At 41.1% G+C, this 12948-nt stretch overlaps 1 protein-coding gene across 1 annotated transcript in view; it reads right to left on the bottom strand.

Annotated features, from left to right (window-relative positions):
• Window positions 1-12948, bottom strand: part of reln (reelin) — a 123450-nt gene that overhangs the window by 93384 nt on the left and 17118 nt on the right. The window contains exon 2 of the mRNA XM_061720959.1: window positions 2772-2879. Within this exon, the coding sequence (XP_061576943.1) occupies window positions 2772-2879 (108 nt within the window). The remainder of the gene's footprint in view (window positions 1-2771; window positions 2880-12948) is intronic.

Below are 12948 nucleotides of genomic sequence, written 5' to 3'. Positions count from 1 at the left end.
TGGCACAAAAGATTGAGGGGTGTTCTCATCATTTAGGGGCTATTATGGAGTCATCTCATCCAGATGTTGCCACTTTGACCACCACAGTCACTGGACAGAATATAGAGACACCAGTGTTTGCAAATCGTTATGCTTTTTTTAATGGTTATCCGTCTACTAGCTTTCCTGTGGAACAGGCACGTCGGACTCACTTTTCCTACCGGGCCACATCCGTAACACGGCTAGTACAGCAAATTCCAGACTATTTAAATGTTTTTACTTTTTTTAAATACAGTATCATTGTGCATAATAAAGACAAATCTGCCTTTAGGCCACTAAATATACTAAATATATACATATACACATATATACATATATATTCTGTCTCCTTTAGACAGAAACATGTTTTCGTTTCCCTTATGTGTTTAAATATACTTTCCTCTTTATAACTTTTGCTTTTCTTGGATAGCAACGTTTCGAATCCATGATTTAACTGTAGTTCGAAACAACGTAATTTGTGATACTTCCATCCAATCGGGAGAAGTCATTGTAGCACAAGTAACAAAATCAAGACATGTCATGGGCCATGAAAATTTCAGTACAGAAACAGTACAGAGTTTTGTTGCAAGTACACAATCTTGTTCTCACGGTCCAGAAACACATCCGGTGACGGGCCGGATGTGGCCTCCGCGGGCCTTGAGTTTCACATGTCAGTTCTGGACGGTCTCGTGGCTGAGCTTCTTTTAGCAAAATATAAAGAAAAACATATTCTGCTTAAATTTTTAATTGTAATTTACTGCTGATTATTTCCCAATGTGTGTGAATCTGTGATGGCGGCGCAGTGGGGATCCAGTCTTCCAGTGCTACAGTTCATGTAAGTTCCCGCGCTGATGCATCTGTCAACCACATGTTCGCCCCGGCAAGAAACCACTGCAATAACTGCACACATCTGAAGTCTCTCTATCTCTGTGGGTGAGTGTGTGCTTTTAAGTGAACATGAGTTTTAATTTTGTTTTTATAATGCCACCCGTGTTTGCACGTTCCTGCACATGTTGTAACTGTGCCAACTCCAAGGCTCGATTCAGAGAGATACCTTATCATGATTGCTTTGCACTAAAAGCCATGCTGGTAAAAACGTTGTCATGGAGTTATATGACCTTCTTGTTTTTTTTGTATTTGTCACAACAAAATACTTCAAACAGCATTTTATTCTGTTATTTTTCCACTTTATACAATGTGTTTTTCTCCAACACCGGGTCTGGTCTAAACAGTAATGTCATCAGATTTCCATGACCTCATTGATGAGGCTCTTTTTCTGCAAAAGCATCCTCCTTCAGCCAAATACTGAAGGCCCAGGAGGCTTCAAGTCCCAGATGTGACACCAAGGTCTGCAGACCAGCCAGTTTGATTCCAGTAGGCTACTCAGAAAAGTCCCACGCAGAATCACAAAATGATTCTACATATGCATGTTGCATCACAGAGTCCTAAAGGCCACACTGAAGAATGCAGAAGGATATAAACGAAACCTATCATCTGAGGGACTGACCAACACTGTGAGGCCTGTGCTTAGCAGATTTCACCCGCTGTTACTGCTACTTTAAATGTACGCCATGCAGAAAGTCATAGCTCCATGAGCTGCAGCCTGTTAGGATATGGAGCCTTGTTCCTAAAAAAGGTTTGAGAAATTTGAGTGAAGCAAAGGTGATGCAATCCATGCTTGGATGCCTCCCTATTTAAGAGAAATGCCAAGAGTGAGGAGCTACCCAGACCAGGGTGAAGTCAGCGTCTGAAGAACACTAGAGTTAGTCAGTGTAAATGAACATGCTGGGCAGCAGTTTTGGGCCAGTAGCCTTCTTTCAAAAGTTTTTTTTTTAAATGTCCATTTTATCACAGCAAGACAGCCCCACCCCTGCAGTCACGGGCTCTATCCTCAAACATGTCATCTGATTCTAAAACCCCCTTTTGTGTATCAGAAAATGAGATGCATTTAATTCGTTTCAAGCATCTTTTTAACTGTCTAGTTCGAGTGCACTGTACAAAATAATTGCAGACATTTTATTTATTTGCAGTTATGTGAATAAATATGACACACAAACTCAACAGCTGAGTTCACTGCTTGCATCCGTCAAAGCTCTACGGAAGAGTATTAGGGCCACTGAAGAAACAAAAATACAATTCTGAGGGGGAAAAGATGAGAATTCTGACTTTTACCTCAGAATTATAATGTTTTTTCTTCAGTGGCCCTAATACTCTTCCGTAGAGCTGCACCTGCTGAGGGTACAAAGAAATAGCAGATAATTGGTGCAGTATTTTAGAAAATACCAATCTGTATCACTTAAATCGTACCTCTTGTGTAGACAAGCTTTAATCGTATCCAAATAAAGAGCATTTTCTGCAACATTTGACCAGCTCATCTGATGATCATTAGTTATTCTAAGTCTTGTTCTCTGGCAGACGTCTGTACATTTTTCCAATCTCCTTTCATCAATCGCATTTTACTTATTTATATCTTTTATTTGTTTCACTGCATCTCAAATATTAATGAAATCCCATCTGGACGATCTCATGGTCACATCATCCCCACTCCCCATTCATCATGGCCTGTCAGGAGATGAGTGGGGAAGTGCCTTTCTGCTCATTCTTGGAACGGATGTGGATCATTGAGCCAGGTTGTGCTCATTGTAAAGCTCCATTGTTCCGGCACAAAGACTATTTAGAGTGTCAGGGGTCTTGTCTGTGTTAAACTGCATACAATGAGGCCCAAATGAGGTCCAGAACAGACACAGACTTACCAAAGCCAAAGGCGGCTGGAGCAGGAATGGGAGCCGACTGGACCGGCGTGGAGGTGTAGAGGCCAGTCACCAGCAGACCATCAAATGACACGCTGGTGGAAATGGTTACTGAAGGGAGAGACAAAAGGAAGATTTTTAAAATCATTGAAGTTACTTCTCAAATGAAATAATTCTCTTAGAAATTATTCAATTCAGTGCCATCCTTTGAGGTTTAGCTTATGTGATACCTCACAAGAAGAGGGAGCTGAACTGTTGATTACATGTCAGAGACCAGATATTCATACTGCATTTGAAGTGTATAATCATAAGAGATCATAACAAGCATGCTGAACAAACACCCCTCACGTGTTAACAAGGTAATATTAAAAGGCCATTAGCTGGGATAACATTGAAATCAAACATACTGAACTAGGAGACATGTAAGAATATCCAGGTATGTGTTAAAGCAAACTCTACAGTACCAAAAACTGTACTTCATTCTTCCATCCATTCATTCATTTCCGCTTGGATTAATATATACCAGAGAACAACTACAGTAAAACTCACAGTGAATTATGTAGGATTAGGTTACTTGTAAAACTGTTGAGCAAGAAAACAATACAGGATCGTCGCCTCAATGACTCTCTCGCAGGCAACGGTGCCAAAATACAGTCCGCCTCAACCTGAACAAATTGCAGTATCTGAACAAAGCCCGTCCCTACTGACAACAATATTAGAGGAAACTGATGAGCTAATTGACTGTAACTCTGATAGCCTTGCCAAGCCTTTATTTATCGCAGTTCGCTGCAGACAGCAGCAGATCTGAGAACTGCCAGAGGTCTGCTATCAAGCTGATCACATCTACTACTTAGTGTATCCAGCAGCGAGTTAACGATCGATTTATCCAGGAAACAACGTCCCTGAGTGGCAGGTCCTTGGAGCCGGCTGTAACGCTGGAAGACCGAAGCTCAGTCACGGGATTGTTTCCAGCCAGACAGGTCAGAGCACAGGGGAACTGTGCGGCTCAAAGAAGAACACACTCCCAAAAAAAACACTTTAGTACACTGAGGAATAAAATGGTTTGCAGCGGTGAAATATGGAAGCATTGTTATTTCCTTTTCCCTGGAATCCCCCCCTGCTCCTGGGAGAAAACTGAATCAGTAACAGAGGAAACACTTGCGTTTTCTAGCAAGAATTGCAACATAGTTTGGTTTCAGGTCGTTCATCCTTCTGGGCTTGGTGTGTTTCTTGGGGTGTTTCTTGGGAATGTTTTCCAAGCAGACTCCTGTGTGGCCCTGTCTGCCTGCCTGTCTGACTGGGTGACTCCGTCAACATGTCCTCAACACAATGCTCCCAGCCTTTGAGCGTGTGCGTCTGTGTTCGCCATGTGTCTGTGTACATTGGATGTGTTACACCCTCTCTTAAGAGCACAGTTCAGACTATATCTTTGCTCTGCAGCTCTCCACCATATTAAAGCCTCAATAATTCATCCCATACACCCTTGATTGTATCCAGACAATCCCCCCTTTGTCCTCCTTGCACAACTCTACACAAAACTTTGCACAGTACCATGTCCCTAAAGGCTATCCCAGTAAGTGACGTGCTGTCCCCTCCTTTGGAAAAAATTAAGAAATACAGCATAGTTGATGAATACAACTGGCATGTGCTTATTTGAACAACATGTGAAACGGCAAAGGAGACTTCTTTCATTTTTTCCTTTTCCAGTCTCATTAAGTGGATCATCTCATTCTGCCTATGGATTTGGCGTAGGTTTTATGTGTGCCAGTATTTTTTTCGTAACGCTCTGACTGGAAGGATGGCGAGGTCTGAGACCAGACTTGACGCGCAGTCAAAACAGGGATTGGAGGAAATCCAGCCAAGGATATGCTGGTGTGCGGGCGTGGATCTCAGTAACCCACACACATTTTTGTGTCTTTTAACCTACACTGTGGGGAAAATGAACCTGCACTTGTAGTGATGATTGCAAATAAACATGCTTTGTAACAGGGAAACAGATGGCGATTATGGGATCGAACAAGCAAAACGTTTGACAATTCACTGCGTATGCAAGACTCCAAACAAGTCAGCTACTGGTGTCACACTGTCAATAGACACAGCAGGGGCAGAGTTCACGGCCTCTGTTTCTGCACTGCAAAAACCCATTTCTACAGTACAAAAATGCCTTGTTTCAAGAAAATTACAATACAAGCTTAGACTAGTTTTAAGAGTTCTAGTCAAGACATTTTTTTACCCCACTGACAAAGATGTTTTTGCCTCAAAAAGGCAATTTTGGCCAGATATATTAAGCTTGTTTCAAGAGGGGCTGTTTTTGAAGTGTAGAGAACTGGGTTGGTACTTGTAGGCAAGTGTCACAAGCACTTTTTGTACACATATAAAATTACATTTACCTTGGTTTGTTTGTTGGGAAGCTGTCCTATCGACACTATCACATGACTGGAATAAACATGTTTGAGTCTCAACAGACGCTTAAAATACTAATTTATTTTAACATAGGTCTATTCCCCCTATGATAAACATTAATTGCCATTTTGCTGCAAACACATATTGCATTTTCACTCAAAACTGCTTCAGTTCACTTTGTTCTGGTCCTTAATAACGGTTTATGCCACTTTTTATCTATTAATAGATGTAAGGTTGTTTTGACTCCGGGATATTTGGAAAGCACTTTGAGTTGCTTTTGTGATTGAAATAGGGCATACAAATAAAAGTGCCTTGCTTTATGTTGGATGGCCTTCCTGACACACGCCTCCCATTTATGAGGGCTTGGGACTGTCATTCCTCAGAGGCCGGACCAATGGGGGTAATGTTGGGTTCAGTGTCCAGCCCAAGGACACGCTGGTACATGACAGGGCTGGGGGTCGATCAGGTGACCCTGTCGTTGCAAGGTAATGAATTCTACCCATAACACAGCATCTTTATATGAAATATTCAATTTTGTAGAATGACGAGGTCAAGAAAAGTGTATTTATTGGTAAAAGTATTATTAGTTTTGTTAGTTTTTATCATTTTATCACCATAAATACACTCTTGGAGAGTTTCAAGGGGATATCATTACAAAAATAAAGCAAAATACTGAATATGAGCAAGAACAAATAGAAAGAATGCCTCAAATAAAAGTGCTAGAACTGTATGAATAGTGTGTGGGAAGATTTATGTGAGTAAGACACATTTTACTTTGCTACAGATCTTATTCAATCCATGTTGCTCCATGCACCTCTAAAGCTGCAACAGCCACAAAATGTGAGGAAAAGATCTCATTCAGTCAAGTAATTATCTTGTTTATACGCCACACACATGCACTCCTCATTTCATGTATTTTTTTTCTTCCAAAACACATTATCTATTCAACAAATCCATTCCACGTTGAAACATTTTACTCGTAATTAAATCACGCTGTATTGATCCAAGGCCATAGCATGATTATTTAATGGAGTAATGCACTGACACGGACCAGCCTCGGTGTACGCCAACCGCTTATTTCTACACTTCCATTGACCTGCATCACCAAGGCTACGCACACTCCATTACTCCCCGCAGACACCATCATACATGCTGCACAAATGCACACTAAATATGTCTTTCTGCCCCACCATGCCATTTCTTTCTTAAGCCACAGCTTACACATTTCTTACAGCTTCATTACTATTTGAGAAACCACTGGAAGAAAAGCACTTACTAGCATTTTCCCCACCACCTCCTGTTTATGCATGTTCTGTACCCTCACAGCACTGCTCTTCCATGCTGTTTGATATTATGTACAGGTACAGTGGAGGGGATAGGAATACATTTTATTTTTATTTCATTATTGCTGACAAAGATTTTTATGCTGGATTCACATTCACATGTTTATGCTTAAGTGGTGTACCAGCAACAAATCGAATTTTCTCCCGGGGAATTAAAAAAAGTGCCTGTGATTCTGATTCTAAGCCGGGGCCACAAGGTTACAGTCAAAAAACAAGATCAGGGTGAAGAACGGAGAAGAGAAATAGGGTAGTGGAGTGGCCCATGGAGAGCTGCACCACCTGATCAATACAAATCCAGGATCTAAATTATTTAGACAGTCCTCTAACACCACCTCTCACTCGCCGGTGGAATGTATCAGACAGATGAGCCAATCAGAGGAGATGAGATCAGATCCAATCACCTGTGGGGGTACTTTACTCTCAAACTCACATACACGTACACACACAGATGAAGAGGAAGGCCTTTGATGGTAGCCTTTAACATTCTTCACTATACTTCATTTCTGAGCACTGTTCGTTTGGCCGAGGGGGATGAGAAGCTGTGAGGCGGGGAATAGGGGTGAAATTTATAACCTACAGTCTCATTCGCAGAACATTAGCACTAGGTTCTTTGTTTCTGAGCATTTTATTTTTTTATTTTTTTGTCACACAGTGTGCACTATTTATGTGTAAACAATGCAGGTTTTAGACTATCACCTTTCCTAATGTAAGATCTCATCTTAGGTTTCCAATCAAGTCTACATACACACAAAAAAAATCTTTAATTTATTGTGCAATTCAGCAAATAAATAGATATGGAAAATTGTACTATGTATGTTGAATGTGTGAATAGATGCAGCTTTTTTGGTCTCTACTTTGATTTTGTAGCCAGTGAAGTAAATAGAAAAAGAAAGTGGGATCAGAAATGCAACAGACCAATGAATGGACATATGATCAATAAGTATCTGCATTAAGTAGCGAGTCTGTTGAGGCTGAAATTTCAGGAGGCACCTGTGTTTGAGTGCCACGCCTCCAAGAGGTCCTTCCTCTTGAAAAAAAATCCTCATTACATGTGAACCAATTTTTGCATAACGTTCATACCCACATACAAGCGCTCATACTTTACACTCACCACAGAGCACATCCCTTGGCTCAAAGCCAGCATGTAATATTGATGAAGCGATGTGGTATGCCTCATTATAGACACACACAACTGTGCTACTACTCAACTATTGATGGGCCTGAGGCTTTCTTCACTTCTCTGAATCTACCATGAGTAATGTTAGGGCACAAAGTACCAGCATACCACACAAAATACACATCTGCAAACACAATATCTGCGGGTCCACCTCTCAGAGCTGAAAACGGCCACATAAAGCAGACACATTGATAGTACATGATAATGACTAATTGGGAATAAAAAAATAACCTTCTGTGACATTTGTGCAAAAATAAGACAAAAAAAAGTAAAATGTATCAGTAAATCAAAAAGCCATGTTCCAATTTGAGTTTATTCATGCATGAGCAGAGAATTATGTTACTTGTTTCGTCTCACTAACTCTTGATTTAAATGTATTTGATTCATATTTTGGTAAGAATTCTCTCTTAGTTGCCATAGCCACCTGATAATCAAGAACAACAGAACTGCATTATTTTTTTTTCCCAAATTAGGTAAAAGCATCCTCAGTGTAGGAGCAGTACAGCAAGAAAGTACAGCAAGAACACAGTGAATATGTGTTTAAAATTTGATAAGATACTGAAGCACATTTTTACACAACTCCCACTGAGGTACGCCTTGAGAGATGACTGCACCTATACTAAACAAAGAAGTGTTTTTTTCTGATAGCTTTTCTTCTTCTTTTCCTCTTTTTTCTGACTTGATTCCTAAAGCAATGTATCTATAATAAGAGATAGCTTTGGTCAATTCTATTCAAAAATACATATTTTAGATATTTTATAAAAATAAATGACTAAATGCTCATGTGATAAATGTTATCCACATTTGATTACCTTTCTCTGTGATGTCTAAGAAAGCATAAAAAAAGCCTCCTAAAGACCCTCTGCCAGTAAAGTGAAGCACGGCCTGCACTGTGGGTGAAAATGCTCTATGGCACGAGTTCATCCCAAGAAAAAGTTTTACAAGGGATAAGGAGGAACAAGGGATCAGACCAGAGCAGGACAGGAGGTGTCTGAGCTCTAAGTGACATCTGATTTGCAAACCAGTTTGCTTGCATCGAAGTGCTTCTGTACTTGCATTACATGGTCTGAACAGCAACCTACATCTAAGAGAACAACACAAGCAAAAAATCACATGGGAGGGTGCAGCTGGATAAGTGCTGTTCAGACCGGTCCAGTTGGACACAGGTGCTGCCATGCCAGTACTAGAGTCATGGGCTGGTGGAAGACCAGACGTGCTGCTGCATTCTGGACCATCTGCAGAGGTTTAACTGAGCATGCAAGGAGGCCGACCAACAAGGAACTACAGTAGTCAATGCTGTGTTGTATGTTCCGTCAGGTGGGTCTAATTTTCCTGACGTTGAAATGAGCAAATCGTCAAGACTGGAAAACTGAGGTAACATCGTCCTTAAAGGTCAGCTGGCTCTCTAACATGATGATTATCTGAGGAGGTAAGGAATGTCTGGCTGGACAGACAATAAGCTCAGTCTTGGACAGATTTAGCTGAAGGCGGCGGTACTTCATCCATGCAGAGATATTAGAAATAGATTCTGATATTCAGATTGAGAGAGCAGTGTCATCAGATAGGAAGGAAAGGAAAAGGTGGGTGTCATCAGCATAGCAGTGGTAGGAAAGCCATGACAGCTGATGATTTCACCGAGTGAGATGGTGTACAGTGAAAAGAAATGAAGGCCAAGCTCCAATCCCTGTGGCACCCCTGTTGACAGCTGATGCAATCTGGACACTTGATTAGTTCTACTGTTTTACATGCCAATACAAAATAATCTGGGGCCTCATCTATAAAGCTTGCTTGCGCAGAAAAAGCGCCTGAAAGTTGCGGAAGCCACCTTCTACGCAAATCCTCGGATCTAAAAAGAAAAAACTAACCGAAAAATCTGCGTATCTTTACGGCAACTAGGACCCTCCCGTAAGAATTTACTTAAGACACGGGGAACTGGCGAGGCAGGCTGTGAGGTGGTGAAATGAAGCCAGATTCATGTCATACTCTTAATAATGTCATCACATATCACAACATATGTCAGGCTTAAAATAATAAAATAATAAAATAAAATAATATAGCGCTGATCGTGTCCGTCTGTGTGTGAAGCTGTCAGTCAGGACTCTGCTGCTGCTGCTGCAGCCTCTTCTTCACCCACCGCTTTAGGACAGAACAAATGAGGGGCTGCGTTTAGGGAGCCCCACGGAGCCCCTCATTTCTTCCCTAAAGGGACACAGATTTTTTTTCATATATATGAGTTTTACGCGCGCGTGAAACCTTTACGTGCTGCTTGTATATGGTGCCTAAATTAGGGTCCCGCGTTAAAACGACGCAGAGCCTACGGCGTAGGGTACGCGGCGACGTGCACCTACGGCGTAGGCTCTGCGTCGGTGACGCGGAACCATAAACCCGCCCTGAGCAGCTCTGAGGAGAGACGGGAGAGGAGGAGGAGGGGGAGCGGGGGATGAAGCGGGGCTGCGGGGCCGTTTTCGTATCGCTTTCATACAGTGTCTTGATAATTTGCAATTTAAGGCTGATCCTACCGTTAGTTTTTAAACTGTAAAAAGTAAGGGGGAAAAAAACATGGTTTTGAAAAGACGGGGGGACGTGTGTCCCCCTGTTGCGCCGGGGAACTCACGGCGTTTAGCGCAGCAACGGCGTGCTGCCACTCACTCGCTTTATTTTATTGTATACTATTTATATACTTATTCTAACTTTTACTGTGACCACCAAATAATGTGGTTTTCCTGTCCTCCACATCATCTACAGCATCTAGGTCTCCGTGAAAGTCAGTGTCACGGTGGCTGCTACTTCTCGTTCATTCTGACGCCAAACCATGGATCTGCGCCAAACAGGCTGCAGAAAGCCACTGCGCATGCTCAGCAGGCTCATCCATATGCATTTCTGGGCGTGTAAAGGGGCGGATTCAGCTACGCAACCTTCCAGCTGGATTGCGTGGAAGTCTGCGTGCACATGGTTTTATTGATCCGGATTTTTTTTTGCGCACTGCATTTTCGGCTTTTGAGCGTACGTGCACTTTTAGTATGAATCCTACGCACTCCATTTTAAATGAGGCCCCTGGTCCTTACCAGGTTATAAAATTAAATAACCTCAGATGAACAATAACACTTAAACCATCTAATTTTTTTTTTTCAAATTAAAACTTGGGTAAAGTGCGGAAGTATTGTGTGGAAAAACTAAGTACACCCCATTAATTATTAACTTGTAAATTGATCTTTAATGTCAGTGGCTGTGTATCTTGTTTGCCGTCTCTCACATTGCTGGCCCAATCTTCTTAGCTTCACTTCATTAAGGTGCTCAGGTCCATTGAGATAATTTAAATCTTTGCTTTTCATCTTTTCTGTTGTCAATTTTGCTGCTGTGCCTAGAATCAATGTCCAGTTGCATGAACTCATCCTGGCCAAATTTCAGATTTTGGACAGATGACGTCATATCTGACTTGAGAACACTTTGACATTTCCAGGTGTTTTGTGGTCATAAAAGCTATTTATCTATCTATCTACATATATATATATATATATATATATATATATATATATATATATATATATATATATATATATATATATATATATATACACTTTACCAATATCATTTCTCATGACAGGACAGAAGTGTCTTAGTTACCAATTCTTGTCCTAGTGGGCATGTTTTAGATGTTTCCCTGCTTCAACACACCTAATTCAAATTGCTGGATCACAATCTGTCTGTTAATGAGACATTCAGGGAAACATCTAAAAGTTGCAGGGCAGTGGGCCTCGAAGACCGGAATTGGGCATCCCATTATCAATGAAATCCCCAGGAGGAAGCCTATTTTGTTTCTAAAGGGATGGAGGTTTTTCCTGGCAACAGTTTGGATAAAGATAACAGACCATCTGACCCATATCCCACTGGCAGACACACACGTGCCCCAGAGAGGACCAGGAAATGGAGGCCAGACCACGGGGAAGCTATAATTCCATCTGTTTCCATGGTCATGCCAGTGTCAGGGTGCCACTTCACTCTGAGCTTCCTGAAATGGTCCCAACTGTCAGTCACCTGAAAATGCAACCATGGACGATGTCCCACTTCTTCTGCTGATGAGGAAAGAGTGGTCTAGTGAACTGACAATTTCAAAATTATTCGGACCTTTGAAATTCCGAAGTATGAATGTTCATGCAGGGTTTAAACACACTGTGTGGGAAGTGTACTTCTGCACATATATGTGTCATGTGGTGTTTGAGCCAGGTCTTAGAAGCATCATTCCATTGCGTAACCTTCTGGCACCATCCTGGCCTGCTGGCACTGCCATCTGCTGCTGTGAAACAGTAGATCACAGACGACCTATCAGCCAGTGAGCTTTTTACAGGTCTGTTAAACTAAAAACATTTTTAAAGTCTGAGAGCAGTTTACAGGCCCTTTCATGATCACTGCTTTTTATTGGCTGAGGTTTTTCTCTTGAGGTTCCATCCCTTTACCAAAAAGGGAATCTGAACCATCGCTGTCTACCTGAAAGCTGACCTCCCAGCTCCTCACACATAATCTGCATCGAAATCACACTTACTTCATTGAGGCGATTTCAAATGATGCATCCGAAATTCAATCTTTAAACATTTTCTCCACACAAAGAACCCTCAGAAAATGTTCCCTTAATGCTCCAAGGTACAACTAAAGCCTTTGTGCTCTAGAAACCCTTTCTTTCTTGTTTGGTCATTTATGTAGCATTACAGTCTCCATTTGCTGCTAATCTGTAAAATGGTTCTGCACACAAAAGTTGCCTGTACTTTTAAATCTTAGTAACAAAATGCTTTCATACGACTTCCATTAAATACACCTCTCTCAAATCAATGCATAACCTCTGGAAAAGAGATTCGACCACCATTCTAAGAATAAGTTAATTAAGGTATAATAAACAATGAAGTGTATGCATATGTATGTATACATATATATATATATATATATATATATATATATATAAATAAAACGAAACTGATGGAATGTATTCATTTTTTGTCAGATCAAGACCAAAGAAAAATTCAATCCCACTTGCAATTTGTGTTTCAACATTTACCCATTGAAGTCTAAATATACGAATTAGGCTGCTTGTAAAGAGTGTCCTTGTACATTTATAATGAGGTGTTGCACCAGGCTGACCAGAAATAAGGTCTTTGGAACAGAGCTATCTGCTAAAACAGTGGGACAGGTTGTAAAACTCATTCAAGAAGGTAATTCAGCACAGAGTGTGATAAAAGACGTTGACTGCTCCCAGTCCTCGATGACT

The sequence above is a fragment of the Cololabis saira genome, chromosome 5 (assembly GCF_033807715.1).
Source record: "Cololabis saira isolate AMF1-May2022 chromosome 5, fColSai1.1, whole genome shotgun sequence".
NCBI lineage: Eukaryota > Metazoa > Chordata > Actinopteri > Beloniformes > Belonidae > Cololabis > Cololabis saira.
The sequence above is the reverse complement of the archived record's forward strand: the minus strand, read 5'-3'. Positions and strand labels throughout refer to the sequence as shown.